A 27,417-nucleotide genomic window follows, 5' to 3' on the forward strand; every position below is an offset into this window, starting at 1 on the left:
TTTGGTTTATTCGTTAGGGCTACGGCGAATACTTGCGGCTGGTTTGTACTCGCCGGTCAGGATTTAGGTGCTGCAGTTCGATTGGATTAAGTGCGGTTAGGGTTTTGGAATTAGTGAGAGGCCTGGTGCTGTATTGGCAGCTCGCCGTCGAGTGCGATGGGGTTTGAGCTCCTCAAGCTACGGTGCTCGGGGGCCGGTTGGGCTCGTCGCTTAAGGACTGACGGGCAAGGATGTGGCGAGTACTCGCACCCGATTGGCTCCCGCGTTGCGCACCCCAAAACTGCCCCTCCGCTCCCTCCTCTCCCTCCCCGGCGTGGCCTCGCCCGCCCGCCCCTCCGCTCGGCGAGCCGCGGTCACACCGTGGTCTCGTACTCGGCCAGCTCGTAGGCCGCGGCGTCGCCCTGGTAGCGCACGGCCACCACGCCCGGCGTGGCCCTCTCCAGCACGCGGATGCTGCGCCGCAGCCGGCGGTCCACGACGTGCGCGTCCCACGCCGGGTAGCGCCGCCGCGGCATGTCGATTCGGATCACCGGGCCGCTCCGGGAGGGCCCGCGGCCCCCGCCGTGCCCGGCCCGGCGCGAGGGCGTGTGGGGGCTCCCGCTGCCGCTGACGCCGCTGACGCTGACGCCGCCGCCGGCGCCCATGCCGACGCCGACGCCGCTCGCGCCGTGCAGCACCGGCCAGTAGGCGGAGGGCGGGCGAGACGCGGCGCGCACCTGGAAGATGGGGCCGGCGCTGCCGCACGTGTCCAGCAGCACCAGCAGCGTCTGCTCCGGCGCGGGACCCGACGCCGTCATCGTCGCTCCCGCCGCCCCGCCGGCCGGACCGGCGGGGCCGACGGCGGGCGGGGCACAGCCCGCCCGCGTCAGCACGGGCGTCGTGGTGGCGCCCGTGCCGGCTCGGGCCGACGCGTTGGACTGGGGAGTCTGCGGCGCGGCACGGGGGTTGGGCGCCCCCACGGCCGAGCCGTTCGCCGGTGCCGGCGAAGCGGACGACCCCGTCCGCGCCCCGGCACTGCCGCCGCTGTTGCAGCAGCACAAGCAGCAGTCGGTGCGCGCGGGTTCCCCGACGCCGCCGCCGCCGCCGTCGGCCGCCGCGGTGGCGCACTTCCCCTTCTCGCCGGCGTCACCGGCGCGCCCGGCGGCGCACGGCCGGCTCGGGTGGAGGCAGCCGTAGTAGGCGAGCATGCAGCCGAGGCCCGCGGCGAAGGAGCCGAAGACGATGGCGAGCGCCGGCGCGGCGTAGGCGTCGGTGAGCCGCCGGTCGCGGTAGAACCACCAGAGCAGCGCGAGCGCGGCGTTCTCGGCGAGCGCGAGCAGCGTGAAACGCGGCCAGGCGGCAGCGCGACGGGCCGCCCTTGACGCTGACCCAGCAGAAGGTGCCGGCGACGCCGGCGACGAGGTCGCAGAGGATCTCCTCCCACTTGGAGGCGCAGAACTCGGTGCCGGCGTGCACCACCCAGAAGGTGACGAGGCACCAGTGGAGGACGAGGAACACGCCGAAGTAGAGCTGGAACACGGAGGCGAAGAGCGCGAAGGCGAGGGCGCGCGACGCCGCCGTCAGCAGGTGCCAGAGCGCCACGGCGGCGGCGGCGCGGTAGCCCAGCGGGCGCTTGTCGTCGCGCGAGTCGCGCAGCGTCTTGTGGTAGGCGGCGACGCTCCACGCCAGTGAGGCCAGCGAGGAGCACACGCACACCCCTGCCGCGCCGGGGGAGGGGCGGGGGTCGGAAGGTTGGGGGCGAGGGTTCAACAGGGGAGGCCAGTTCACCACGGATGCTCAGTTCCCCATGGAAGTCCAGTTCAGCATGGAAGTCCAAGTTACCATGCAAGTACAGTTCACCATGGAAGTCTAGTTCACCATGGAAGTCCAAGTTACCATGCGAGTACAGTTCACCATGGAAGTCCAATTTACCAATTTACCATAGAAGTACAGTTCACCATGGAAGTCCAATTTACCATGGAAGTCCAGTTCACCATGGAAGTCCAATTTACCATGCAAGTACAGTTCACCATGGAAGTCCAATTTACCATAGAAGCCCAGTTCACCATGGAAGTCCAATTTACCATGCAAGTACAGTTCACCATGGAAGTCCAATTTACCATGGAAGTACAGTTTACCATAGAAGTCCAAACCTGTGAGCCGCGTGCAGCTCTTGGAGGACTGCTTCGTGACGTTGTCGATGGAGGACTCACCGCCGTCACGTGTTCACCACCACCACAACCACAATACATTGCGGCCCTTGAAATTGACTGTCCCCACCTTCGCCTTAGTGTGGTGGCCAATCATACACGAGTGTCCACCCCCCCCTACAGAACGAGTGCCCACCCCCCCATACACATATGGACGGCCCTGGCGGACTGTAGCGGTGCGTCTGGATGAGTGGGGTGCAGGGAGGGTGCGGGCTGGCGCGTCGGTGGTAATTATAGCGCGGACGTGTCAATTGGAATGATTTCGCTCGAGCGGCCAATTTGAAGGGGGGCCCCCGGCTAGCAGCGAGCCCCCCCCCCCCCCACCACCCAGCCACCCGCGGAGCGTCTCTGAGCCCCGACGCAGCCAGCGAGCGCCACGCTTTCTGCACAGGAGGCGTCCGTCTTTACCAGAGACACCACCACAATACCACCACCACCACCAGCACCACCAGAGGCACTACCACAATCCCACCACCAGCACCACCAGAGGCACCACCACAATCCCGCCACCACCACCAGCACCACCAGAGGCACCACCACAATCCCACCACCACCAGAGGCACCACAATAATCCTCACCTCACATCGTCTTTCACTCACCTCACCACCACTCACCTCAACTCACCACCACTCAACTCACCGCCACCGCAGAACCACTCACCTCACCGTCGCCTCACCACACCACCACTCACATCGCCTCCTCACTCACCACACGACCACTCACCACACGACTGATCACTCCACTCACCTCAACAATCCCTTACAACACCGCCACTCACCACACCGCCATTCACCTCGCAACTCTCCGCACAACCACTCACCGCACCACGGCTCACTCTCACCTCGTCGCTCCGCTCACCAGGGTCCACCTCGCCACTGACTGCACCACCCCTCAGCACAACGCCACTCACAACCACTCACGTCACTCACCTCACCACCACTCACCCCACCAGCAAAATCGCCTCACACAACCGCCCACCTCGCCATCCACCGCGCCACCACTCATTCCCCCGCCACTCACCACTCACCGAACCCACCTCCCCACTCACCTTCCCACCTCACCGCACCACCGCTCACTTCCCCACTCACCGCACCAACTCCCCGCTCACCGCACTACCGCTCACCAATCCCACTCACCTCCCCGCTCACCGCACCACCTCCGCACCTTCCCACTCAGCGCACCCACCTCTCCACTCACCTTCCCACCTCACCGCACGACCGCTCACCTCCCCGCTCACCGCACCAGCTCCGCACTCAACTCCCCGCTCACCGCACCACGGCTCACCTCCCCACTCACCTCCCCGCTCACCGCACCAGCTCCGCACTCAACTCCCCGCTCACCGCACCACCTCCCCACTCAACTCCCTGCTCACCGCACTACCGCTCACCAATCTCACTCAACTCCCAGCTCACCGCACCACGGCTCACCTCCCCGCTCACCTCCCCACTCACCTCCCCGCTCAGCGCACCGCCGCTCACGGAGGGCGATCGCGAGCCGTCGACGACATGGACGACTCACCGGGCACGAGGGTGGCGCGGCTGCGCTGCACCATGACGCACAGCTGCAGCACCAGCTGCGGCGCGCTCTGCAGGAATGCGAGCAGCAGGCGCAGCATGCTGGCGTCCGCGCTCGCGTACAGCAGCGCCCAGCGCAGGCGGCGGCGGCACGGGGCCTCCCCGCGGCTCCGCACGCCCAGGTAGGCGACGCTCACGTACCTGGCGAGGCGGCGGGGGGTGGTGAGACAAAGGCGAAACTAAAAATCCACCAACACCACCACAGCACCACCTGTACCAGTACTGTGTAGCATGTAACAGGCTGTGGGGGGCCCAAGTGCTGTTCGCGAGGAGCAACTTGTGAAGGCCGGCACGGAACGCGAGCCTGGGATAAGGTGGCCGACGCGTACCACGCCCCCCGGCCGTGTTGGTCTCCCCTTAGGCGATCGTTTTTACGCATCGCACCAGGTACTCATTTGAGGCCGAGTCGACCTAAGGGAGGCTCAAATGTAAGAAGCTGGTGCGGTGGTGTAAACTTCGCCGCGAGGGAGGCAAAGGCGCGCGCGCGCACGTGCACACGAATGGATACTGGTGCTCGCAGTGAACCCACGCGCGTCGTACCTGAGGGTGCGAACCGGGTGGCCGTGTTCGGGGTGTCTTCAAATTGATTTGTGCCCGGATCTTGGCAGTGGCACGCAAGTACAAATAACAACAAACAACAACACTCAGCACATTGTGCTATGAAGAAGGGCCATTGCCCGAAACATCGCGTGTTATGTTTCTTCTTAAGGCCGGCGTGGTGCTGACCACCCACCCCCTCGTGCGCCGTGCCGGCCTTCATAGAGTGCTCGCTAACAGCACTTGCCCCAACAGCCTGTTCAGGCTATACGGGGAATCTTTGTCTTAAGGCCACTCACGCGTGCAGTGTTATTGACGAACGCGCCGAGGATTTGTGGACCAAGATCCCGTGGTGGTGGTGGTGGTGAAGAGGCGGATCTAGAACATTCCCAGTCGCGAAATGTCAAGCGTTTTTAAAGATAGGGGCCCCGACATTAATCACGATAACATTAAAACATGTAACGTATTATGGCTGGTAAATATCAATAAAATATTAACGCTGGTAAATATGTAGTGACATAAGAAGGGAGGGGCTGCTGTAGGCTCTGGGTTCCCAGGTGGGTCCAGACGCGTAAGCCTCTGGGCGCCAGGCACTGGGTTCCCAGGGGGTCCAGACGCTTTTAAGCCTTTGGGCGCCAGGCGTTGGGTTCCCAGGCGCTTAAGCCTTTTTGGCGCCGCCAACGGGGGGGGGGGGGGGGCTGTGTGTGCTCTGTGGGATGTCTGGTGGCGCACACGGCCCCACCCCTCGTCGGACCAGGCATAAAAGGAGAGCTCCCTGGACGATCGGGGCCCAGTTGTAACTCAAGACCCAAGACCCACGACCAGCCATCTGAAGACCCTGGGATGCTGTGAGAGCCAGCGCTGGGACTCTGGAACTCCCGACTCTACGACCTTGTGAGGGCGAGCGTAGCCAGAGTAGAGTATCTAGAGTATCTAGGCTGTGTAGCTAGGCTGTGTACCTAGGCTGTAACAGAGTATCAGGACTGTTGGAGTGTTGTATTGTAATAAAGAAGTTACATCTACAAGTGTCTCGCTCGTGAGTGTTGTCAATGTGTGTGCGAAACTTTGCTTGTGATTGTTAACAATGTATGGTTTATATTGAGCTTTGTTCGTGATTGTTAATGTATAGCTTGTGCTGTCATTGTTAACTATGTATATACTGTATGGGGCATTTATCTTGAGATGGTGACATGCTGCCAAGGATTTGGAATTGTCATGCTGGCTCTCAAATATCTTGGGGTGCAGATCCTGACCAGGATGGCCCAGCGGGTGTTGCGTGTCTAACACGAGAGTTGTGGTCCCGTCATGCTATGGCTGACGGCTTGACCTGACAGCCCGGAGATAGAGACACTCCGTGGCATGTCTAGCCTAGTGGGCTGTGTGCTCACATGGCTTGGAGAGTGTGGTCCCGTCATGCTATGGCTGACGGCTTGACCTGACAGCCCGGAGATTGAAACACTCCGTGGCATGTCTGGCCTAGTGGGCTGTACGCTCACAGGGCTCGGAGAGTGTGGTCCCGTCATGGAATAGCTGACGGCTTGACCTGACGGCCCGGAGATTGAAACACTCCGAGGCGCGTTGAAACAGTGGGCTGGAGATTCGTGGTGTTCAGGTGTAGTTGTCCCGTTACGTTGGGACTGTATCCCTCAGTTGTTAGGGTGCATGTTGTGCAGGGAGTGAACAATGGGTCGTCTCAGATCGGTCGGTACAGCTATATGCTGCGATGCGAGTCTTGGAGAGAGGTTGGGTCTCAGATCGGTCGGTACAGCTATATGCTGCGATGCGAGTCTTGGAGAGAGGTTGGGTCTCAGATCGGTCGGTACAGCTATATACTGCGATGCGAGTCTTGGAGAGAGGTTGGGTCTCAGATCGGTCGGTACAGCTATATGCTGCGATGCGAGTCTTGGAGAGAGATTGGGTCTCAGATCGGTCAGGTACAGCTATATGCTGCGATGCGAGTCTTGGAGAGAGGTTGGGTCTCAGATCGGTCGGTACAGCTATATACTGCGATGCGAGTCTTGGAGAGAGGTTGGGTCTCAGATCGGTCGGTACAGCTATATGCTGCGATGCGAGTCTTGGAGAGAGACTGGGTTGAAGTCCCCCCCGATATGGCCGACGTGCGCAGGATTTAGGATGGAGACGCCACGTTGGAAACGCGGGGGGTGCAAACGGTTGACATGCAATGTCGGTGGTGGTCTTCATTGAAGGCTGCTGGGACGCAAGCACGGGATGCCTTGGAGATGCGGTTCGCGCGTGCGGCCACCATTTATGGACAGGAGCAGGCAGATTTATTTTGGTTGTGTCATGTAAATTTTATATATTTAAAAATGTAGATACTGGAGCAGCCCTGAAGTGCGACTTCTTTGCCCAGTACATGGGTCGGCCCTGAAGTACGACTTCTCGACCCGGGACGTAGACAGACGTCCGGATAAGTGTGTGTAGAGGGATGCTCGACATGTTGGTCTTCGCCTTCTCTCCACCTGACGGATGGGAGGCTGGCAGAGTGGTGTGGATCCCTGCCATCTATGCGGTGGTTGTGTGATTTCGGTTCGATTACCGGTGTTGGTTGTGCATCCAACGCGTCGGAATCTGTATATTTGTTGTTAATTCCCCGTTTTCTATGCGGATCCCGAGGAGGGCTAGGTGTGCCGCGGGTCGTTTGTTCACGTGTCATTGCTTCACCTTTTTGTTGATTGATGCTTGTATATAGTGTAGAGTTGTACAGGTTGGTTATGGTTTTTATGGTTGCTTTCTTGTTCTCTTTTCTTTTCCTGTTGAGGCTCGCATATTTTTTTCTCTCTCTCCCTTTCGTTAATTTAAACTTTCTAATTATTGACAGCCGGGACGGCTGGAGGCTACGTAGAGGGGGGTAATGTAGTGACATAAGAAGGGAGGGGCTGCTGTAGGCTCTGGGTTCCCAGGTGGGTCCAGACGCGTAAGCCTCTGGGCGCCAGGCACTGGGTTCCCAGGGGGTCCAGACGCTTTTAAGCCTTTGGGCGCCAGGCGTTGGGTTCCCAGGCGCTTAAGCCTTTTTGGCGCCGCCAACGGGGGGGGGGGGGGGGGGCTGTGTGTGCTCTGTGGGATGTCTGGTGGCGCACACGGCCCCACCCCTCGTCGGACCAGGCATAAAAGGAGAGCTCCCTGGACGATCGGGGCCCAGTTGTAACTCAAGACCCAAGACCCACGACCAGCCATCTGAAGACCCTGGGATGCTGTGAGAGCCAGCGCTGGGACTCTGGAACTCCCGACTCTACGACCTTGTGAGGGCGAGCGTAGCCAGAGTAGAGTATCTAGAGTATCTAGGCTGTGTAGCTAGGCTGTGTACCTAGGCTGTAACAGAGTATCAGGACTGTTGGAGTGTTGTATTGTAATAAAGAAGTTACATCTACAAGTGTCTCCGGAACCCGTTACAAATATAAATGTTTGCGATCTCCAGTGGGGGAGGGAGTCGAGGGGCGGGGGTCGATGGGGGGGGGTGTCACCCAGTGCCGCATTAAGCCAGTGCGGGGCCTGTAGCATATATTATAAAGGAGCCCTAAATAAAAAAACACACTTAAATATGCAAACACAAGTTTGTCACTTGTATAGTTAAGTCATTGTATTTTTGCATTTGCTATACAGCCAGATAATATGATAAATCGCTAACCTTAAACACCCAGTCGTTCGTAAAAGTCGAAGGCAGTATAGTACTATAGTAATAGAGCAAGTGCAGAATCACTGAACCGGAATTGATAGCTTGAACGCATTTAACGCGGGGCCCTTAAAAGTGCGGGGCCCGTAGCTACATATGTAGCTACTTGTGCTACTGGGATAATCCGACACAGGTGTCAGGCCCCATCATACCCCGAGATCTGGTGGTATTACGTTCAACTACATCACCGTGTTCTGATGGTCCTAGGCTGCCTGGGAAGATTTCCCATCTTGGTTTGGTCGACGGTTGAAATGGAGGGGGACTCGAGGAACGCCGCACGCCGCCGTCCGTTGGAATGACGCTCACGGTTCAAGTGGCCCCTCAGTGGACGGTTCAAGTGGCCCCCCAGTGGACGGTTCAAGTGGCCCCCCAGTGGACGGTTCAAGTGGCCCCCAGTGGACGGTGCAAGTGCCTCCCCCCCCAGTGGCAGGCACCGAGTGAACACACGACCTTGGGGCCCAACCTTTGGCTGGTACGTTGGGCCCAGAGTTCCGCGTTTACTCGGCAGGAGCTGTCGCAGCCTCGGAAGCGACTGGAGCGCGTCTTCTGAATGCGGCTCACAAAACGAGGTTTCAAAATCGAATTCCGAGCCCCACTGGTGGACCCCCCTTTGTCGGGAGAGCTTTTTGTTGTTGTTGCGAAAACATCCGTGTCACGATCCTCAATTTATACGCAACCTTAGCCAATCAGCAAGAGGCGAGTTCGGTGCATCGTCGCCAGATGGCAGAGAAAACTGACAACTCCAAAAGAAAAGTCAAATCCTAGAGATTCACCTCAATCTAAGATATTGTTTCAATAGTAATTGTTTGACAAGTTGTTCGCAGCGTCCGACAAGACCCCTCCCCCCTCCCCCCGCTGTAATCAATGCGAAATTACGATCGGCATCAATTAAATCCATCATTGGCAGAAGTTTCGCGCTTGTGCAGACGCCGGCAATTAACGTGAAGGGCCCCGCGGATATTCCTGCGGACGGCTCGTAAATTAAACGACTGTCAAGACCGCGTCGCTTGGCACGGGCCCGCTAATGAGATGATTGTCGCGATGTCATCGCTAATACCCAGCCAGCCCCCCACCCCCCCAACCGCCTCCTCGTTGGTTACCCGGCTCACGCTCGCAGGGGGGGGGGGGGTCGAGAGGGTGCGTGTGTGTGTGGGGGGGGGGGGTCGAGAGGGTGCGTGTGTGTGTGGGGGGGGGGGGGTCGAGAGGGTGCGTGTGCGTGGGGGGGGTCGAGAGGGTGCGTGTGTGGGGGGGGGGGGGTGTAAGCATCGCCACTAGGGAGACAAAGGCGGCAGGGCGTACTGCTGCCCACCGACCCCCTCGTGGTGCCGTGCAGGCCTTCACGAGTGCTACTCGCTCACAGCACTTGCCCATACAGTCCGTCGAGGCTACACGGGGGGGGGGATCTTCGTCTTTGTTTTGGTGGGGGGGGGGGGCTGTAGCGCAGTGGTTCGCGCGCTGCGTAACGGACCCGGCGACCCGAGTTCGATTCTCACGCTCACGGCCAATACAAGCGGCGGAAATATGCAACCGGCCCTGTGCCTCACCGAGCACCCGGGGCGATGTGCACACATCAGCACTAGAGGGAGACAAAGGCGGCCGCGCGTAGTTATTGACCACCCACCGACTCGAGTGCCGTGCCGGCCTTCATCGGTGATGCTCGCCAACAGCACTTGCCCCAACAGCCTGCTAAAGGCTTTACGGGGGGATCTGTAACTTTGTCTTTGTAGGGGGGCGGATGGGTATCGCTGCCCCCCCCCCTCCCTACTTGGCAAACTGGGGGACAGTGGTGGGGGCAGGGGTGGGAGAACAAGAAGCTGAAGGGAGCTCTTCTTACTACACTGAAAATCGCTGTGGACGAGGGTTAGGAACCAATTGACTTCATTTTAACAGCAAAATTAATTTACGCTTCCCCCCCACCCCACCCCACCACTCTCTCCTCTCTCTCCCTCCCTCCCTCTCTCCATTAAACGAGTAAAGAAAAAGCGCGGCGTGCGCATGGAGTCGTCGTGTGACGCCTCCCGGCAGGCGTTTGTCCTCGGCGCTGATTCCCGTAAACGAGAGCGACGGTCACGTGGCAAAAGAGCGATCCGGCGCGGCCGCGATGAGACCCACGGGGTCCCCGACAGAGAAACAAACCCCACACCACAACCCCCCCCCCCCCCCCCCCCAGCAAATTCAACTTCACACGAAAACTTGCTGTTGTCGCGGACCGGGGCCGGCAACCAAAATAAGAGAAATCCCATCGACATTTCACCGTACCGCAATAATGCCACGTCTCACGAAAGCAGTCCTTCAAGAGCCCGTTCCGGTTCCTGAAGTTTTTTTCCCTCCCCCCCCCAAACCCCCCCCCCCCCATTGGTGTCGCATCATCTCCTCCAGAGCTGCACGTGCGTCGCGCTGCGTTCCGTCGTCTCGTCGACGTCCCTCGTGTCACGACGCCACCTCGTCGGCGCTCTCCCGGGGACGCGACGTTTTTCCGTCGCCGATTAAAATACCTCCGCGGGAGAGCGCCGCGTGCTAGAATCCACGCGTCAGCGCAATTTGATTGTCTTTTCGTTTGCTCGTCCAGATGGAACCTCGACGCGCGATATGCTCAACCTGCGTAGCGCACCGCCGCGGGCCGCTCGCTCGCTCGCTCGCTCTCGACGAGAGTAGACGGATTAGAAAGCTGCGAGGAGGAACCACAGAAAGAAGCGGGAGGAGGGGGAAAAAAAGCGTCCAACGGCCACGCGGCGAGCCGGCGCCAACAATTGCCCAAGCTCTGCGATCCTCATTGCGTCGACGTAAATTAATGAGCCAATCAATGAGTGTCGATTTAATGAAGAGTCGCCCCCGCGCGTGCCGCACGGGCCAAACGACCGCGTGCAGAAGGGAGCAACAGAACGCGATCCCATTACAGGGGAGCCGGTCGCGGTGCTCCTCCACTCCACGTGGCCTCATTATTTCGCAGAAACCAAACCCCGAAAAAGCCCGCGACCTGCATTTACCTCCAGCGGAACGGCACAGGCCCGGTGAAGCAAATGTCTCACGCCCCGTTAATGAGCCACGGCTCCCGCTAGGACACGGGTGACACGCGGGGTCCTGTGACGTCACACTTCAGAGCACACATCGGTCTTGTTGTTCATATTGTTGTTGTTGTGATTACAGAGGCTCGGAGAGACAGGCTAAGGCACGCTTTACGATCGCGATCCCGACCCTGACGCCTGCTGTATATTTGGAGTTTGCGTGTTCTCTCTCTCTCTTTCCGCGTGGTCGCGTGGATTTTCCTCCGGGTCGTCTGGTTATTTCTCTCCACATTTAGAATCAACATCACGCGTTTAGAGTAGTTGGCTGCTGCTATACACTCCCACGTGATGATACGCCACTTGGTTGAGCTATCATTTGTGGACAGGTCGATTCTTTCAACAAAGATCAATCGCTCATTGGGCCTTACCTGGTAAAAAAAAAAAACCGGAGGACCAGGAGGAAAGTCCACGCGACTACAGGAGAACATGCAAACTCCAAATATACAGCAGGCGTCGTCGGGGTTGAGGTCGAACCCTACGACCTCCTGTCTACCAGGCGAGGCAGTTAACATCTCGCCATTGCGGCGCACCTGACGACGCATCGGTTCGCCGATTTGCGACGTAACTCTTTGACGCTTCACGATCAATTCTGCACGGAATTGTTCATGCGTGAGAGTGCATTGCTTACGACGTACGGGGCACTCGCTTGTATGCCGAGTGTTGTTGTTTTTTTTAATCGACGGATAACGACGCAGGTTTAAAAAAAAACACTGTACGAACGAGACGTCAAAAAAGTTGATGAAGGGAAATGCGATTTTTATTTTAGTTAACTTTTAAAGTCACGGGGCAGAGTCAAATCGAATGTCATGTTCTTGTTTTGCGTGCGGTCATCGGTCACCGGCCCGAGACCATCAAACTGACGGCGCTGCACAAACCCCGGTTTATCACGGGCAGCTGAAACCTGGACCCCTGAACCCTGGTCTAGGTGGCTCCAACCCCAGCGCTGTGACCTCTGAACCCACGCAGCCATCTCGCCTTGACGAGGTGACCCTCAGCACTTCCTGTCTGAAACCATCGGACGGTGGTGGAAACTCCGTATTATTGTGGTGGCAGTCACCCACAACACCACTATTGCACTCGAACAAAACTGGACTCGTGGCACGATACCAATACCGGCGGACTTGATCATGATAAGCATTGCGTCTAATCACCTGAGAATGGCTCACCGAGTCTGAGGACTCTTTTAAAGAGGGTCACGCTACGTTGGAATGCTTCGCCAATTTCCAGGAGTCACGAGACGTTGACATTCTGGGGGAGGAAACCCCGAGGACCTGGAGAAAACCCCGCCTCACATAGCGTAGGGGAGGGGAGGGAGGAAAAGGGCCGTGAAAACTCAAATCTCCACAGAGACGGATTCAATAACCCATCGATGTTCCGTCGTCTCCTGGCCCACCCCGCCGCAAATTTTTATTCTCCACCTTTGCTGACCGCATAATTCCAGAAAAAATGGGGAGAGGATTTTGTCGTGGGAGCCTTTGCTTCAATGCGGCTCCCGTTTGGCTCTGCCTTTGCTGCATGAAATCCCTGGTCAATTTATATAAAAAATGTATTTTGCCTTGGAACATTTCTCTTTCTTTACGAACTCTCAAACGCATCCTCCTGCCTCCCTCCCTCCTCCTCCTCCTCGTCCCCAGCGGGACCGCACCGTCACCGCAAAACGAGACGGATGGATTCCCGTGCTCCTCTTTCAATGTAAACACCCCGAGCGCGGGAGAATTGGGACAGAACGAATCGCCGTGCTGACACGGCGATGCGAGCGGTCGCGCGGTGCACACTCGCCAGGGGGAGCGGACGATCTGGCTGCCCCTCTCGCCTCTCTGTGTTTGTGTGTGTTTGTGTGTGTCCGCGTGTCCATCTGTCCGTCTGTTCGGGCGTCTGTGTGTCCATGTGACTGTGTGTCCATTTGTCTGTGTGACGGTGCGGTCCCGCTGGGGACGAGGAGGAGAGGCAGGGAGGCAGGAGGATGCGTTTGAGAGTTCGTAAAGAAAATGTTCCAAGGCAAAACACATTTGTCTGTGTGTCCGTGTGTCTGTCTGTCCATTTGTCCGTGTATCTGTGTGTCTGTCCGTGTGTTCTGTGTGTCTGTCCGTGTGTTCTGTATGTCTGTTCGTGTGTCTATCTATCCGTGTGTCTGTCCATCTCTACGTGTATCTATCTATCTGTCCGTGTTTCCTGTGTATCCAGACAGGTTCATTATCTCTCTCGGTAAAAATGAGTACCACTGTGTGGGGACGTCTGCAGTGCTCGTCCTCTTGAAAAACAACATTCTGATCCTCGTCATAGAAATGTGGAATTTCCATCACAGGCTGAGGACCAACAGTAAAGATTTGTGGAATTTCCGTGACAGGCTGAGGATCAACAGTAAAGATTTTGCTGTGTTCCACGATCATTTAAATATGAACAAACTGAGTTTGCGAAACTTTGTGTGCGTGTGATGCAGTCTATTCATAGTCTCAAGCCGCACCTTACCATAATAATAAAAAGTGTGCCGTTCCTGGCCCTTCCCCCCCCCCTCAACCATTATATATACGGAGTAGTATCTCTTGTAATCTCTCATTTACTTGATACAGCTGTCGGGCTGTGACGGTTCCACCTGAAGACGGAAGCTTGTGTTGCCTCCGAAACGTCATGATTTTTATTTTATTTTAATTTAAATTTTAATTTTTTACCTACGTGACTTTACCGAAAAAACCTAAGAATATGAATCTTTGCAGTCACGAAAGCTTCAAATCTAGAATAAATAGAACCGGTAACCAGCAGTGGAATTATTTCTGCTTTCTATCAGCTTTAGCATCACACTCCATGGGGGGCTGTGTGTGGGGGGGGGGGGGAACCACGTGGTTCACCAATGATGGGCGGTGGTGACGACGCGCGCCCTCCACGTAACCCGGCACCGTGCAGGCAGCAGCGAGGGCTGGTGCATCACCGCAACAGACGTCACGAGAAGCCAGCACGGCGAGTGGACTCATCGCCGCCTGTTTCCATCTGTGCGGGGATAGAGCGTTGTTTTTCGCCGGTTTTTCCGCCGACTTATAATAAACGACTCGTGAATTCTGCTGCAAAAAAATAATAAACGCCACATGTGGCCGGATCCTTCCTGGAGAACAAAAAAGAAACCCCCAACAAAACCAGTCCCGCAAAGCAAGTGCGGGACTTTCGGCTGACTCCTTGTCCCTCTCCTTGCATGAGTGAACTCGATTGGCCATCGCGGCACGCGGTCATTTTTCATTCGGGGCAACCCCGCGCCCCCCCCCCCCCCCCCCCAAAAAAGTTAATTATTGTCCGACGTTTCTCGTCGTAGGCGACGCGAAGTGATGTCTGCGGGCCTTGCCCAATCTGAGCATCTCGAAGCCCTTCGAGAACATCGCAAAGAAATTGCCACCAGCCGCTCGCTCGCTCGCTCGCAAGGCCACAGTCGCATCCATTATGCGCCGCATATGATGATTAGATACGCACTGGGTTTATTAAATTGCTTACACTCCATTGATCGGCGAGGATTACAGAACAATTGGTCGTTAATAAAGCATCGGTTTGAAGGGGTCGCGCTGCGGGGTGGGGACGAGGGTGGGCGCTCGCGACAGGGCGAACGACTCCCGAATCCTAATGAATGAAATCCATTCCCCTCCTCCTCCTCCTACTTCCTCCCCTGGGATGCTGCTGCTGCTACTGCTGCCCGTGGACGTAGCGGTTCCCTACGAACTAGACTTGGCGAGACGGCGCTCGGGGATTTCGATTGGATCTCCCGGTGCGGCAGGTCAACCGGAACATGGGGCAAGTTTCTTAAATCAACTTCGCCCATCCCGCCCGCCCGCCCGCCACCCCACCACAGCACCGCTACGCTTCCCCCTCCATCCCTCCTGCCGCCGCCTCTGTCCACCCGGCAGAATGAGCGTGCCCACCACAGTCTCTGTCGGAAGGTTGTCGCGTGTGATGGGGTACAGTGTGGGTACTCCAACCTTTCTTCTGGTCAGCGTGGTGGAAGAGGAGGCCAAATACTCCCCCCCCCCTCTACCTCTAGAGGAAGCCCCTTCCCGAGTGGTAGCTCTTCTGCCAGCAGGGACACGAACGAGCAATTGCAGGGCTGCCCCTTTTGCCACATTCAGCAAGGGATAATCAGCAGCCCCATCATCATCAGCGTCATCGGTCACGGTCAGTCAATCCACTGCTGGATGAATACCTCCCCAAGCCACCGCCTACGATCTCGCCATGCAACATATCCACCCGGCTCCTGGACACGTGCCGATTCCATCGCTCCGTCTCCCCAGGGTGGACGGCGCCGGGAACGTGTTGCATCCCCTGACCGCCGGTACCATTGGTTTCAAATGCAGCTGCGGTGCAGCGGACAAGGCGTCGTTGGTTCTACAGTTTCGCTGTCGGCATTACTGGACATGTGTGCGAAAAAAAAATCTTTATAGCTCATCGGAATTCTCCGGTATTAATACATATTCTGAAAGTGCATTACTCGCGAGGGGAGTTGATCGTGACCCCTTCACGAACCCCCCCCCCCGCTCCATTGACCGGCGCGGTGAAGTATGGTTAATCGAACCCTCACGACGGGCTCACCTGAAACACGGGCCCACAATTATCAGCAGCAATTCTGGATCTGGCTGCCCAACGGGGCCCTGATCCTGCGGTGGAAATTCCACAGTGCTATGACGGGACACCAGGCATGCTATACATTTGACAATCGCCGTTTTACAATGTGAGTGCGAGCGCATGTGATGGTGCTGATTTTTTTCACATATGGTCCAGTCTAGCGAGTCTTTATTTAATTAGTGTGAATTACATTTCCCGCAACTGTTAAACGTTTTAATTGCCTTCGCTTATAATGAAGCGCTTTGTTCGTAACAGTTTGCAACATCGCTGTTTTTTTTCTCTCACGCGCACTGACCCGTTGTACCTGTAAACAGCTATATATACACACATTAAATAAAGCCACAAACGTTGAGAATAACGGCGCCTCTTAGAGTCACACGGGAAATTCCTCGCTCGAGTCTCAAGGCTCCTTTTCAGGAGGTTCGCGCGACATCGGAGGATGTTTGGCGAGAGAATGAAACGCGGCACGCGCGATGATATTGATGGGCAAACTCGAGCAGCAAAATCATCGCAATTCCAGTGGCGCTCGGTTGACATTCGAAGTGAGGACCGCGACCCTCAAAGGAATCGCGGAGCCCCCCCGCCCCCGCCCCTTACCCCGCCCCTCCACCCGCCCCCCCCCCCCCCCCCCGTGATAGGTGGATCAAATAAATCACTCGAGACGCCGATGTACGGCAGCGAAGAGCAGTTTGGCGAATGCTGTAGGCAAGAAGAGGTCACGTGTTTGACGCGAGGGGTCCCTTCGCTGACGACGGCATGAAAGGAAATTGTAGAATTCCCGGAAAAAAGAAATAATTTTTACCCTTCCAATTCTGCGAATTCACACCACTATAGATTATTATTACTACTACCACGACATGGGCCGCAAGGGTAACACAATCGTTGATTCGTGACTCGATCCCCGCGAAGAATGATAACGATTCATGGAATCGTGAAAGAGATGGCTTTTTTTTATTGCTGCTTAATTTGCCAAATTACACGAAAATGTTTTACCCGCAAGCGATTTACTCCGTTGGAGTACTGCATACGCAACGGTCATCGCCCACGACTGAAATAGCTTTCGGCAGGACCCTCGTGAAAAGGCAGCCACGGGACTCTGTGAAGTTTTCCTGAGTAAACACGCAAAACAATAACGATGATAAATCATACCGAAGATTCCATCATCATCATCATTATTATTATTATTCGAGGACAATCGGCGGTCACACTTGCAATCATGGTCATCGTCGTCGTCACGATTGTCATCATCAACAGAGAGGTGCGTTTCCCACGACGCTCGCTCACGCACCGTAGCTGCGTTGTGCGCTTCACGGGGTTCACGCGGGCCGCGTCTGAGACGCTGAGCCCCGCACTGCTCACAGATTACGGAGCGTCCGGTTTCTCCCCCCCCCACCCACTACCACCCCCCTCCACATTTTGAATGAACGTTGCGTTTTGGAATTATTTGGCTGCGATACATTTGCACGTGACGATAAGCCGCTTCGTTTGAGCTATCATTTGTGGGCAGGTCGCTTCTCAAAAAAAGAAGTTAATAGCTCAGTGGCATTTACCTGGGAAAAAAAAAATTGTTTAGTTTTATTCGCATGTTTTTTTTTAGTGATTTGCTTACCTCTCTTATACTTGGCGCTGCTATCGTGCTGTTGTATCGTTTGTTGTCGTAACGTTATCACCCGCCCCTTGCTGGACATCTGTGAGAAAACGCTTTATAGCTCATCGGATTCCTCCAGTGTGAATAAACATTCCGATTCCGATTTCCGACTTTGAAGAGGCGCCGGTGATTAAACCGGGTTCAAGAACTCAGCGGTCACCCGTGACTGCCACAAAACCCTCCATCGTGGATAGTTTTGAAACGTCACCTTAAATTGGTAAAAACAAATTCCAGGTCTGACAATGAATCGATTTGTTGTTGTTGTTGTTGTTCCTGTTTGAGTGACGTCTGTGTCTCTAGCACCTGGGCGTGTTGAAGGAGCGTGCCTCGAGCATGCGCTCGAGGCTGTACGGAGGTTTTCCGCAAAGAGGCATTACAGCTCATTAAGCGGCGCTGCGCAGCATCGTGCGCGCAATAAAGAAATGCAACGTCATTTATCTCCGTCTCTTTAACGCGGAAAGTAAAACAAAAATCGAAGCATTAAAAAAATAAATCCCATTGTGCAAGCGGCCGACCCGACTCGTGTTACCCATCAAGCGGCGGTTTTTTTTGTTGTTTAAACAAAGCGAACTCTGGACCAGTTTCGGCCTTTCTCCATCTCATCGGCAGCGCGAGCGAGCGACGCTTCTCCGATGAAGTGCGTCTGCTGTATGCGACACCTCCCCCGTGGTCATCGCGCAGTCACGAGACGGTGAACTCCTCGCTGCGAACGCAGATGTCTTCATATCTCGTGAGATACGGTGAACAATAAAACAACAACATGACGATCTCTTTTTTTTGTTGTTGCCACAGTCGGAATTACATTTTACGAGAGATAAAATAAAGCGAATATACTTAACATTTTATTACTTAAAAAAAATAACAACAAACCGAATTTTTTAAAACGACAAACGGTGGCACGTCGCACGCGACCGCTTTTTTTGAGCTGCCATCAGCGACGGCGACGAGCGGGTGGCAAAGTATTTCGGAGCGAAATGTTTTGTTCAAACAAAGGTCACGGCGACCTCGAACAAACCCGGATTATTTTTTTGTCGTCAGCCGTGGGATTACATCAACTGCTACGACTACAACGACAAAGACTCCTCCTACTACTACTACTACTCATGATGATGATGAACACTCCAGAGCACGATGTTAGTCGCGAGGCGTGACCACGTTACAAAAATGCAGCGACGAGGCTAGCTGGAGGCTAACGGGGGGGGGGGGGGGGGGGGGGGGAGTGGTCATTAAAGACAAATAATGTAGCTTATCTCACCCGTTCCAAACAAAAAAAACATGTCGACTGCCCCTCTCGTGAGCTCGCGCGAACTGTTAACTTCGTCGCAAATTAACGGAAACGCGCTCGAGTGATTGTCTCTGGGGTTTTATTTTTATTTTTTTACATGCATATAATATTTTTTTTACATGTATATATAATAATAAGATTTTTTTTACATCTATATAATAAAAAAAAAATTGGAGAGTCTCCTAAATTGAAAGTCGCTCGTTTAAGCCGGCGGGATGGCATTGTATTTCTTCAGATTGTCCACAGGCAATTTGGCTTAGCGGATGCCTCCTGGATCGGCTTAGCTGGAGGAAGGAGGAACGATGGAAGACCGTAAGAGCGGGGGGGGGGGGATATGGCAGGCGGAGAAGTAGCGGAGGGGGTGGGTGGGGGGCACTTTAGAATATTGCCCAAGATGCCGCCTGATTCTATTGCGCGCGCGCGCGGGCGTTAATTAAATCGTCGTGACGCCGACTGACAGAGTTTGCCGTAGGAGAGCGGTCACGTGGGCTCGACGGACGCGAGCCCGGCAGATTCACGTGGGCGGCGACGTGGCCGAGCGGTGGCAGCCAGCGCGGTAGGTTCGCGGTTATAACCCCCGCGACCGCCCCGGTCAATGCTGCGGGTTACATTGACCGTCAAATACTCGGCGCCGCCTGCTTCGAAGCGCACGTTAAAGAACCCCCCCCCTCCACCCGGGACGTAATTGGAGGAGAAAGTGGGCCATTGCGTGCCGATGTCGTGGTCCAGATTTTGTCAAGTAGTCGTAATAACAACAGAAATTCGCCAAAAATTACTCAACCGCGAAATCACGTACAGCGATCGTGGCCTCCCGACTTCACAACGACTGCGGGCGATGTGTGAAACGTATCGCGCCTTCGTGGCAGCCTGCACCATGAGAATAGCGCGTGTACCAGACGGACAAGGGGCTTAATTTGATGTTTTTACAGGGAACGGTGAAACAGACTCTGCTGCGCATCGCGCGATCGCGTTGACGCCAACATTGCGATTAGAATGATGTGTTTTTTTCTAACGAATGTTATCCCAAAAAGTGCTGTCGGCACCGCGTTACGAGATGAAGAAGCGTCCTTTCTCAACTCTGGCAGTGATCAACGCATCAGCCTGCGTTAGAGAACGGCCCGCGGAAATAGACACCACGGAACTAATTCGTATTCATCATGGGGCCTCCCTGGCCAGTATTACAATATAAGAATATGTTTTGCCCTTTCTGATGTTTAAACACCCAACAGAAAGCTTTTGGTAAAACAGGTGTTAAGATTTCGATTTAAAGCTTTCGTGACTGCAGGGATTCATCTTCTTGGTTCTTTCGGTAAAGTCACGTAGAATGGAAATAATACAATAATAAAACATAATAAAATAATTCTCACGACGTTTCGGCCACAACGCAAACAGCCGTGCTCAGGTGGAGAACAGGTCTGTCGAGAAGACAGAGGACGGCTGCTTGCGTTGTGGCCGAAACGTCGTGAGAATTATTTTATTATGTTTTATTTTTATTATTTTATTATTTCCATTCTACGTGACTTTACCGAAAGAACCAAGAAGAGGTGTTAAGATGTTAAAACATCTTTTGGTGTTTCAACATCTTAGCACCTGTGTTATCGCCAGAAAGGTTAAAACCTATTATTATTATTATTCTAATTCGTATTGGCACGCGTCTCGCTGCAGGCGATGTCCGCCAAATTCCTCGCCGTGCGAGCACCGCCTCTCCGCAGCAGGGTTCGCGGGAAAATGCAGCAGTACCCCCCCCCCCCGCTCCCCCGCCTGGGTCGCCTCTCGACGGGACCTAAAAACTAACTCCTCGATACCCTTTTCCGCAGGGCCGCTTCCGAACGCAGGGTGATGCGCTGCGCCACTCCTGGCTCCCGATGAAAGTGGGCCTCTCCCTTGGTCAGCAGTCTGTCCGATGCCTGTCTCGCTCCTCCTCCCTCCTCCCTCTCCGGCTCAATTAATCGCCACTTTTTCATTAGCGGACTTCTATTAGCGCCGACCCGTACGGCGGTCCCGGGATGGGCCGCCGTGCTGGTGAGAGCTCGCGGCGCAAAAACCTCGCCGCTCATTGGCACTCCGCGCACGTCCTGCGGCTCTCTCTCTCTCTACCTCTCTCTCAGTGCGTTATTTTAATTTTAGATAATTTTCGAAGTCTACTTTTAGGGGGGGGGGGAGGAATAGGAGGAGGCGGGGGGGGGAGAGACATCTCTGCAATTATCGTACTGTGACCTTCAAAAAAAATAAATCACCAACCGCCATCAACAGCGGCTGTGAAATTTCCTGACAACTCAAATAATATTCATAGCCACTTCCTCGGTATCTCTCATCCATCAGCGCCGCGTCTCGCCGTGCTTCCACAACGTCCACAAGTGACTGCGGTGAGGTGGGGGGGGGTAGTGAGTGGGGGGCTCCACCATCATCATTCCGCCCGTCAATGCCACTCTCGCGCTCACTCGTCCGCCTTCTCATTCCTCCTCCTCGGCTCTCTCTCTCACTCTCTCCAGCTCCTCTCTCGATCACGAGTTACCAGTTCTACTCCCCCCCCCCACCGCCCCCCCCCCTCTCTCTCGAGCCCCCCCCCCCCTCTCTCTCAATCCAGATCCCCCTTTTCTCTCTCTCTCTCTTCAGCTCCACCCTCTCTCTCCCTCCCTGACCAGCTCCCCTATCTCTCTCACTAGCTCCACCCCCACACTCACAAACTCCCCCACCTATCTCTCTACAGCTCCACCCCCACTCTCACCAGCTCTCACTCCCTTTGTCTCTCCAGCTCCACCCCCACTCTCTCTCACCAGCTCTCTCTCCAGCTCCACCCCCACTCTCACCAGCTCTCTCCCCACTCTCTCCAGCTCCACCCCCACTCTCTCTCTTTTTTTACGATCAAAGGAAACAAGAAGATGTTCGGTGTAGTCGTCACTTTGCTTCGTTCATCATTTCGGTTTTTTTTAATTCTTTGCTTTATGTGCCCCCCCCCCCTTTTTAATGAAATATTTCACGAAACATTTCACGCTCTGCTCTCCTCCTTCTTGCCTCTTCCCTCTCTCTCTACCCCCTCTCTCTACCCCCCCTCTCTCTCTCTCTACCCCCTCTCTCTCTACTCTATGTATATGTTCTCCCTGTTTCTATGTCTTTTTTTAACTACGACAAGTGCTGCATCTGCACCCAGCCCTTCTCGCAGTCCTACGGCCTCCGACGGGTAGCTCATATCTGCATGTAGAGCTTTCCGTCATCTGCCACCGAGCACACGGCCTCCTCCAGCGCCCACTGCTCCTTGAAGGCCGGCACGGCGTGGGTCAGCCGCGCCACATGGCGGAACTCCAGCCCACACACCCTGGCTCCGACCAGAGCACAGAAGATGCCCAGGCTGCTGGCCGGACGTTTCCCCTCCACGGCCACCTTCCTCGCCCTGTGTATGGCGAGCTTGGCATAGCCGACAAGCACGTTGACCAGCCCCTAAAGATGTTGGGATCCGTCGCCCTTCGGGTATCCAAAGATGAGGACCGTCGGGGAGAAGTGGAGGCTGAACCTTAGGAGGATGTTTCTCAGGACTTTGAACAGCGAGTCCAGGCTCTTGCACTCCACGTATTGGTGCGCCACCGTCTCCACTTTACCGCAGAACCGGCACTCCGGGGACGTATCGGTACACCAGCTTTCTCCCTTCTCTCTCCAGCTCCAACCCCACTCTCACCAGCTCTCGCCTCTCCCTCCCTCCCTCTCTCACCAGCACTTCCCTCTCTCACCAGCTCACCCGGCAAAGCAATGCCCGGGCAAGGAAGCTCCATACTCCCCAAGTTGTGACGAGTCATCGTATCGATCCAAACCAGACGAGTCTCCCGGCTCACACGAGTGCGGGGCAGTGCTCTTCATTGGCTGGCAACCACGAGCCAGCAACGGAAATTCCACGTTCCTATTACGGGAAAATTTACGTATAATATCTATCAATTAGACATCCCACGAAGTGTAAGTCACGTATCAACTAAAGGGGAATGATTATGATTTGGTGGTGGTGGATGATGATAGTTATTGGGTTGCTGATGATAATGATAATTAATGGTGGTTGCATGATGATGACGATGTGTGGCTGCTGCTGCTGACGATCATCACATGATGATTGTATAACTGTGATCCCTATACCTGTGCCTAACCACACGCGCGACAACAACAATAACAACAACAAAGAACACACTTCTTTGTAATTTCAAACTTCGCTCCGGTGAAATCGTGCCCTGGCAGCGCTCCAAGCCGTTGGGGGATTAGGCCAGAAATCCAAGAGACAGAGTGAGAGAGAGAGAGAGGGGGGAAATAGAGAGAGACGGAGAGAGAAGGGAGGAAATACCTGCAAGATTTCAAGGAATTGTGAGTCGATGGGAGTCTGTGAGATTGAAACTGGCATCGTCCCAATCCACACACCGCGCGCACAACCTCCGATGGGCATGAATCCGTATAATAATAAGTACGATCATCTTCACCTCGTTGCTATTATTATAGTTTAAAATCTAGACTGAAAGCTCATTTCTTTAGAACTGCATTTTTGTGTTTAGTTTGATGTCCTTCCCCCGCTTCCAGCACTTCCGATTAGCACAGTTGGCTACGTACGGTGCGAAAGAAGTTCAACATACATACGACATACATGCCCCCCCCCCTCCCCACTCACGCCCCCCCCCCACAACTGCCCCCCCCCCCCGGAGCGACAGAGTTCACAGAGAGCGAGGCCACCAGGAGATCACCACCCGGCCCCACGTTTTGCTCACGGACGCGCCTCTCGCGGTGGTGTGGCGGGGAGAATGCTCTTGAGAATAGATTGGCCACTCCGTTTGAAGGGGGGGAGGGAGGGTTGGGGGTGGTGGAGGAGGAGGGAGAGGTTGGGGGTGGAGGGGGGGTGATGGAGGAGGGGGGGGGCGCCGTGGGGCTCAGACGGCGGCACCGATGAGGGGAGGGGGGGGGTAACCGGGGGCTTTCACCTCGGCCGTGTTGAGTGCAGTCACTGAGCACGCAGGGCGTGGGGGTGTGGGAGGGGGTAAGGGGGGTGTGGGGGGGTGTGGGGGGTAAGGGGGGCGTGGGGGTGTGGGGGGGTAAGGGGGGTGTGGGTGGGGGTGTGGGGGTGTGGGGGGTCTCCAGGTCACGGGTCGGCAACCTACGGCTCATAAAAAAAAACTGCCTTCGTGTCGTCACTTATTAAGGAACCACCGTCTTCGATTAATCGAGGGCATTGCGGATTTTGAAATATTGAGGGGTTTTATTTTTTTTGCTTTGGACCATTTTCGAAAACCAAAAAACATGATTTACTTGTTACTTTGGTTGCCCCCCCCCCCCGCTCCAGACACTCGGGTTCCTCCCCGCGACGCGGCAGCAGCAGCAGCTCCCGATCCGGTCCCGCATCGACTTCAAGATCGCACCCACAAATCATCTTCAAGATCCTCCATCAACTCGATCCCGCCTACCTCTCACCACAACCTCCACAGCTCCCCTCATCTGCTTTTTTTACGATCATTGGAAACAAGAAGATGCTCGGTGTATTCGGCACTTTGCTTCGTTCATCATTTCGTAATTTTTTTTTTAAACTTAGCTTTATGTAAAACCCCCACCTCTCGCTCACTCTCTCGCTCACTCTCTCGGTCACTCTCTCGCTCACTCTCTCGCTCACTCTCTCGGTCACTCTCTCGGTCACTCTCTCGGTCACTCACTCTCTCGCTCACTCTCTCGGTCACTCTCTCGCTCACTCTCTCGCTCGCTCACTCTCTCGCTCACTCTCTCTCCCTCTCACTCTTCGATTAGCACGGTTGGCTGCGCACGGCGCGAAAGAAGTTCAACACACATTGCGTGCAGACGCCGTGTGATTGCTGCACGGTACGCGCACGCTGTGGCACTGAGAGCGAAAGTCGCCAGAGAGACAAACCACCCCGAGTCCATCACCCACGCGCGTGTTCTCGCGTCGTGCGCATTCATCCGCTCGGGGCGCTCGTTTGCTCACGACGACGATGTAAGGGTTCGGGATGCACTCCTGTGACCAGCGTGGAACAAACTGGAACGCCTGTTCCTGGCTCGCTAATAGTGTCGGTGCTTGTGCAGAAACGGTGGGTGGTTCTCAATCAGAACCACGATCAAGACCCCCTTGGCCGTTCTTGTAAATCGGAACAATGTGGCTTGTTCCTCAGTTGATGAAACAAACAAGGCCACACCGACTGTTGTTGCTATCCGAACACCGTTGTTTTTTTAGGGGGGGATCGGTACAACGGCTCTTCATTCCTCGTTCAGGACAATGACAACTCCCAAAAGAGCAGAACGGAAGCTGGATCAGAGAAGCAGTGGCGTCCGTACATCAGCAGGCGGGCAAACGATGATGAAATCGGCGTTTATTTCAAGGCTGTAGTCATGGAGTCGACATTGGGGGGGACCAAATCTTCCAGGGTGTCTGGGGGTCCCAACCCAGAAAAAAGATCTAAATTTGAAAAGTCATTACCTGCCTACAATATTACAATATTATAAAACACATGGGATGAACTTTTTTCTACTTTTTTACCATTTATTGTTTCATTGTATGTAATGGCAGAGATTAGGGATTAATAAAGTACAACCATAACCACAATCATATAAAAATACATCTACGCATTGATTTATATGAAGACAAGTCCAGATATTGTGGCCAAGGTTTAGCAAATTGTTTTTTTTATTTCCATAGCATAGCAATTTTTTTATTGCAATATATTGGGGGGGGGGGCATTTTGAGCATATTTGAATATTGTGGAGGATGTGTGCAATTAAGCCATTTTAAACCGACGACGCGATTTCTTTTTTTCCCCAGCGCATTCACCGCGGAGGGTTGAGCAGGACGTGTGCCTGTGTGGGGGTCGCGAGATGACGAGCGAGAGAGAAAGAGAGAGACGGTCACAACACGTTCTGAACGTTCGCATCGTGGCGATGAAAAAAATGAAATCCCCGCCATCGTATCACGGCGAACCCAGTGCCTGTCAATTGTTTGGGACGAGACGCCTCTGCGACATGTTCTATAGGCTATCATAATGGCAGCGATAGCAGCAGCAGTAGCAGCAGTAGCACTATCTATGGGACCTTTTTTTGCCAGTGTCAGAAATGATGAAAAATAAGAATAGGTTTTTACCCTTTCTGGCGATAAAACAGGAGGTGTTAAGATGTTCAAACGCCAAGTGGATAGTTTAACACGTACGCTTTCGCGAACAATGTCATCCAAAATACAGGGTTTTTGGGTTAGATCGCGTCAATATATAGATGTGTCGTTAAACCCGCAATCACCAACAACACACCGGCGTGCTGTACTAGTAACGAATTGGCACGTTCTGTTTACGTGACAAGCCTTACTAATTGGCTGTGTCGGGTGGTGGCGGGTTAAACGGCACATTTATATATTTACGCGATCTAACCAAATAGATCATCAAGTCTGCATTAGCCACACGTACTTGTGGCAAAACATGCAAACAAACATGCTCTGATAACACTGGGTAGTAAGTGTTAGTTCCTAATTGCTTATGCCTCAAAAGTGCAGAAAATTGCTATTATTCCCCACAAACTTTGCTTTTGTGACCAGGACAGTGATATTTTGAAATGTATCTGCTTTCAATGATAAAACGTGGTGTGCATTTGTGTCTTTTGTTCACACTTACTACCCAGGGACAAAAATCGTGTAGCATAGTGTATTTATATATTTATTTCCGCATTGTTCTTAACACTGATTGGCCTAAACCAGACACAGCCTTCTTTATTATTGTCTCTGGCGTGACACTGGTCAGACAAGGCCTTTGTCTCCCAAGTGGCAATGTTTTTTTTTTTACACACAGCATTGAGTATTGATTTAAGGCTGAGTCGACCTAGGGGAGGCCCCGGACCGGTTCAGAGATAGTCATCGCCGGTGTTGGCCGTGAGTGGGAATCGAACTCGGGTGGCCGTAGCGCAGCGTGGCTGCTCCCCACCACACGCATACATGCACAAACACACACAGACACACTCACCTATACACACAAAGAGAAAAGATCAAAGATCCCCCGTTTAGCCTCTAACAGACTATTTGGGCAAGTGCTGTTACAGAGCTCCAATGAAGGCCAGAACGGCACACGAGGGGGTGGGTGGCAAGCACCACGCCCGCCCGCCTTTATCTCCCAATTGGCGATGTTTTTACACACCGCACCAGGTACTCATTTGAGGCTGAGTTGACCTAGGGGAGGCCCAGGGCCGGTTCAGATAATTGTCACTGATGTTGGCCGTGAGCGGGAATCGAACTCGGGTCGGCAGGTTCGTAGCGCAGCACGCTAACCGCTACACCACCGCTCCCCACACAGACACACACAGACACAGACACACAGACACACACAGCCACAGACACACAGCCACACACAGACACACACAGACAAACACACAGACATACACACAGACACACACAAACACACACACGCACACACACACAGACACACACAGCCACACAGACACACACAGCCACACACAGACACACACACACAGACACACAGCCACACACAGACACACACAGACACACACACACACACGCGCACCACAAGTCACGTGTCCGTCATTCAAACTCAGCCGGGCGGATCTCAGCCAAAACACTCGGGACTCGAGGGAGAACAGCGCTCGCAATCAGAACGTCTCCCCGAAGAGACGCGTCTGCGAGGCGCTGTCTCGGAATCAGGCAAGCGGGCGTGTGTGAGACCAAAACCTACACTGCACCACCGCTAAATAATGATGATGATAACGGTAAACATACGAGTTGATTTAAACAACAAGTCATGGGCCCACACTCAACAAGGTAATTTACAAACACAATCAAGCCATTGGCACGACACTAAATCATCGCGCGCGCAC

At 54.6% G+C, this 27,417-nt stretch overlaps 1 protein-coding gene across 1 annotated transcript in view; it reads right to left on the bottom strand.

Moving 5' to 3' along the window:
• Positions 1 to 353: 353 nt before the first annotated feature.
• Positions 354 to 27,417, bottom strand: part of LOC133347951 (XK-related protein 7-like) — a 48,810-nt gene continuing 21,746 nt past the window's right edge. Inside the window, 3 exon segments of the mRNA XM_061560716.1 lie at positions 354 to 1,319; positions 1,321 to 1,697; positions 3,708 to 3,904. Coding sequence (XP_061416700.1) covers positions 354 to 1,319; positions 1,321 to 1,697; positions 3,708 to 3,904 — 1,540 coding nt within the window.

This window comes from Lethenteron reissneri, chromosome 26 (genome assembly GCF_015708825.2).
Source record: "Lethenteron reissneri isolate LAM-NWPU_2019-01 chromosome 26, ASM1570882v1, whole genome shotgun sequence".
Classification (NCBI taxonomy): Eukaryota; Metazoa; Chordata; class Hyperoartia; order Petromyzontiformes; family Petromyzontidae; genus Lethenteron; species Lethenteron reissneri.